A 5,382-nucleotide genomic window follows, 5' to 3' on the forward strand; every position below is an offset into this window, starting at 1 on the left:
ACCATCAATAAAAAAAAATCTCACAGTACTGTGTTTTTCCTCTAAGGATCTGGATTTACCGTTATAATAATGGTTTTGTACTCTACCAACTGTAGTATTACTATCGCAACAAATTGATATGGTTGAATCTGATTTTTCCCATAAAAGAATAAATCTCTCAACTAATTTGCTTCTTTATTGAAGCCAAAATAGTTAAACTCCATAGTTGACATGGGAAAAAAAATACGGCAGCCAAAACATGCAATGAATCTCTTAAATTTTAAAACGGCTTAAACAATAACAATATAGCCAAAACAGTTCGACCATAAACACCATATACGTTTTAAACAAATCCAATAAAGATAATAGATGTACCCACACAAATATTAAACTGTTTGGATAAGTTGAATCTAAATGCACAAAAACGTATAACACCAAAATATTAATAACAATCGGCTTTATTCAAAAAAGTTTAAAATAAACTGAAAAACGACGTACAAGCCAAAATCCTTTAAAAAAGAATTCTAAAAACTTGACAGGCCCCACTAATTTTTGGATTTAAAAACAAATTTTCTTTTCATATAAAAATAATACATATAAAGAGAAATGTTCTATACTTTATTCTCAATACTCAATTTAAACATTCCATCACAAGCATAGCCTTTGCCCACAAAAACTCCATTTTTTGTAATCACATATTGATCAGATTCCATAGTTTGTTTGAAGCCCGCTTTGTTGAGTAAAAAACTTGGCATCAAATTCTTCCTCATGAACGGTGTATAGAGTACATCTTTGAACATCAATATACATCCCGAGGTGAATTTCAGCTCAACCTCACCACTCCCAATAACCTTGGTTTTACTTGAATCACCAAGCATGATAGTCTTCTCTTCTTCAAAGGGAGTAAAATTTTTGAACCAATCTTTATCACAGCAGACATGCCTATTAGCACCAGAATCTGCCCACCACCCTTCAACAAATTCAACCACGTTAATGTCTGTAATCATTGCTACAAATGGCTCCTCAGTTACGTTAACTTGAGGATTATTTTCTCGCTTACGAAACTTGCAAATTCAAGCAAAATACCCACTTTTGCCACAGACAAAATAAGCTTGATTTTGTGAAGGGGGTCCTTGGTTCTTATCATATTGGCTTTGAAAGCCCTTTTTGTGAGGTCTACCAAATTTTTTGAAATCTTTTCTTTGCGGTTTCAAATAACTATTTCTCATATTTTTACTCTTGGGCAAGCTATCATTTTCAGAAATTAAATTTACCTTTGTCATGAAATCCTCATTACCATTTTGAAACACCAATGCATCTTGGCCTCTAGCTTCATCTTCTATGTGAATACGCGTGATTAATGTCTCTAAGGAAGTCTCCTTTTGTTTATGGTGCATCGACTTTTGAAACTCTCTCCACGAAGGTGGTAGCTTGTCGATGATGCCACAAACAATTAGATTGTCTCCAATCCTGATGCCTTCAAATCTAACTTATACTACAACCATTTGAAAATCTTGAGCTTGCTCTGCGACGGACTTTCCATCAATCATTTGATATCGAAAAAAGCGACTTGTCGCATATTTCTTCACTCCGGCTTCTTCCGTATCATATTTACTCGGTAAAGCTTTCCAAATTTTCTTTGCAGAAGTGTAAGTAGTATTGTAGTAATCATAAAATTGATCAGCAAGACAATTTAAAAGATAACATCGACAGTTATACTCATCTTTGGTATATTTTTCAATCTTTTCTTCATGAGCTTTCACTTGTACTTCAGTCATGTTCTCGGTGGTGATCTTTCTAGGATTCTTTGCAGTGAGAACATAAGAGACATTCAGAAGGCTTAGATAGAAGAGCATTTTGCACTTCCATCTCATGAAATTGACTCTTTTGAAGCGGAAGGGCTTGTTAAGATCTCCAATACTTTCCGTGGATTTTTCAGTTGTAAGCTCCATGTTTGAATCTCCTTAAAATTGTTGGTGAAATTACACAATAATTTAATAAAAATTACAATAAAGTTAAAATAGAAATGAAGCCAGTTTGGACTGAAGCACGGAAATCTCACTTTCTTTAAAGAGATTCAAGCCCTCTGCGGTGTACAAAGTCTCAAATTCACTGGTGCAGTAGAATTTTTCTTGACTTGACTCCTCCAGGATACAACAGCCCAATTGATCGTCGTATAACCCGAACCAACTCTGCACAAGTGGTTGAGCTCAAAGCTCCACTCAAAAAACACCTTTTTATTATCTAGAAAATCTCTATAAGAAAAAAATATATATGCACGTATTTTTTCTCTCTCTCTCTATTTATCCATCAAACTCTTCTTTTTTATATCCCAAAAAAAGAAAAGAAAAAGTCGTTAGACCCCTTTTTTTTTAAAGCACAATACGTGCTAAACCCCTAGAAAATATTATATCAAATCAAGAAATAAAAGCCAAATAAACAGTTCCTCAATAAAGCTGAAAATTATGAAAGAAACGTGCAAAGCCATAAACTCAGTTTTACCTGCAGTTATCCCTAAGGGTATTAAAAGGTCCAGCTATGAGATATTAACACCAACATTCGGATAAGAAGATAACGGCAGCAAAGAAATTTACTTTCATAGATAACGGTTTATTTTTATTCAAAAAAAAAAAGAACTGAGCTATTGAATGAAAGGATAAATAATCAGTAATGTTTTTTTTTTTCTTTTAACGACCGATCGGCTAAGAAGAAAATAACTGCAGCCAACATTAGTCATAAACTGTAAACGTTACCCACTTGAAGGTCAAAGAAAATGGTTACCAGACAGTAATGACTCTTAAGAGAACGTTATTAATAAATATTATTTATTAAAAAAATACCAACACATGCTAAGTATTGAGGTTAGTTTTGATAGTAATGTATTTTCAGTTTTATCTTGTCACCAGCGTAGTTTAATCATGACACATAGGTACCTCCTGGGACGGGGGAAAGAATCAGAAGGAGAGAGGAGGGAAGGAGGAGCCGACCATAAACCATGGAGCTCGAAAGGTGTTTTTTAATGGAAGGGTTGGAGAAAAAGTTTACTATTCGGAAGGAAAGGACGTCCAATATATTGGTGCAATCAAACCTTATCTAATGATCAGGTCTTGATCTCAATGTTAACTTGTTTCTATAATAACTTCTGTGTTACACCACAAGAAAACTTGTTTTCAATCTATTTATCACACTACTTGGATTGACTTAATGTAGTATCACAGGGACCAATTTAACTTTAGAGCAAACCACTTAGATGTATCCGCTGAAATTATTTTGTGCAAGTTGTGAGAGAAGAACAGTCATGCGAAGAGAAATTTTATTTTTTGCATGTAACTCTAAAATTAAGCCAGCCAAAAAACATTATTATTCTCTAAATCTTTTTCATTTGGTTTAACAAGCTCATGAAAGAGTCCATCGACTGGAAAACCCTTAAGGCTCAATGACCGGCTGGAGGAATGCTTTGTTCGTTTTTGAAGAAATTGGAGGGATCAATGCTCGCCTTCGCACGCATCAACCTATCCAGATTGCCCTTGAAATACTTACACCCATATACTCGTGCACTCTTAATAAGGATTGTACGATTATGACGTGAACTGGTAATACCGATATCAAGATCTCTATAGTTGAGAAAAGCCTCCCTTGGGGAGTTTGATACGTACGGTCTCATCACCTTGTATAGGGTTCTTGCCAAATTACGGTAATGGTTTGTAGCCTCTGTACCTTCTTCCACCCATTCCACATAATACTCTATCTTGAATATGTTTCCAGCCCTGTGGGGGAATGGAGTCTCTGATGCCGAAATCTCACTCATTCTTCCTCCATAAGGATTCAATTGGATCCATCCATTTCGCCCTATTTTAATTAACACCTTCCATATGGATTCTAAACCAGTCTTTGGAATTGGTTCTTTCACATAATCAGACTTGGTTATGAAGGAGGTGGCATTTACCTTGGATGGCCTGACTAGTAAAGAAGCCGTGGGAGTTCCGGTGGGGAAAAGTGCCCAGAAAAGAGTGGACTCAATCCATGTCATTTCTTTGCAGTCATGTTGCTGCAATCCTAGTTCGGGAAACCTCACATTCATCAAAGGGAGAAGGCTTTCAGATTTTCCCAGAAACTGTCCAAAGAAATGAACTAATTGCATTGTCTTCTTGCCTTCCTGACTTCCATCCACTGCTTGTAGAATTGCCCTTATGAAGAGTTCTTTTGGTAGATTATGTGCAACCTCTTGCCAACGATAAACAACATCTGTTGCATTCTGTTCCAGTGTCCTTGTGATGTGGAACACTGTCACTATGGATGGAACTCGTACCAACTTTATCGTCCAGGAAATAATAACTCCAAAGCTTGCTCCACCACCTCCTCTAATGGCCCAAAACACGTCCTCTCCCATGGATTTTCTATCAAGGATCGATCCATTGACAGTGACTATTTGTGCGTCGATTATATTATCTACAGAGAGGCCATACTTTCGCATCAAGTTTCCATATCCACCTCCAGAAAAGTGTCCACCCGTGCCTACGGTCGGACAGACCCCAGCAGGGAAAGCATGGACTTTACTTTTCTCCGAAATTCTGTAATAAACCTCTCCAAGAGTAGCGCCAGCCTGAACCCTCGCAGTCTCGGATGCTATATCAATGAGTAGAGCTCGAAAGTTGAACATGTCAAGGACTAGAAATGGATTATTTGATACATATGAAAGACCCTCACTGTCATGGCCACCGCTTCGAATCCTGATTTCCAAGCCATAACGCTGTGCACAAATAACAGTTGCTTGGATATGAGAAATGTGTTTGGCAGCTATAATAGCGAGCGGTTTTGGGGTTGTAGACGTCAAAAACCTCCGGTTTTTTATGTAAGAGTTCAATACTGAGAGAAAAGAGGCATTGTTGGGGGTGTAGATGGTCTGGGAGACTTGGTGGAATGGTGAAGAATTATTTGAGAGGCATTGGAAAAACATGTGTAGATTAACTTGCTTTGAATTCGCACTTGAAATTGAGAACAAAATGGTTGCAAGAATGATTGGGATTGAAGGTGGCCGCTGGCATGAGGTCTTCATTCTGCTAATTAATTCTTTGCTTTGAGCTCGTATCTGTTTGCTGCTCTGTTATAAGATCGATATGAGAGTAGTGATCGTGTCTAGGATCAATGCTATACTTATAAAGTTTCAATTAATGCCATTTCGTTGCAAGTTAATTAAACAATTAATGGATCTATTATGACATCAAATCCAAATAGATCTTCTTTCTCGGCTATTTGCGAGGTTTTTATCTGAAAATGATAATGATACCCCGTTTGTAACCATAATTACTGACTTTTTGCGACCACTTCAAAAAATCGTCATACATGTGTTTTTGCGGAGATTTTAGGACTTTTTGCATTGACCATTAGGCGTATAGGCCATGC

The 5,382-nt window shown here is 36.8% G+C and overlaps 1 protein-coding gene across 1 annotated transcript; it reads right to left on the reverse strand.

The window, feature by feature from the left end:
* Nucleotides 1-3,204: 3,204 nt before the first annotated feature.
* LOC122275639 (berberine bridge enzyme-like 7) lies at nt 3,205-5,115 on the reverse strand. Its single transcript, XM_043084782.1, has one exon. It carries the CDS (start codon nt 5,033-5,035, stop codon nt 3,413-3,415), a length of 1,623 nt encoding a protein of 540 aa, XP_042940716.1. The 5' UTR covers nt 5,036-5,115; the 3' UTR covers nt 3,205-3,412.
* Between the last annotated feature and the right edge of the window lie 267 nt (nt 5,116-5,382).

Source organism: Carya illinoinensis, chromosome 9 (assembly GCF_018687715.1).
Source record: "Carya illinoinensis cultivar Pawnee chromosome 9, C.illinoinensisPawnee_v1, whole genome shotgun sequence".
NCBI lineage: Eukaryota > Viridiplantae > Streptophyta > Magnoliopsida > Fagales > Juglandaceae > Carya > Carya illinoinensis.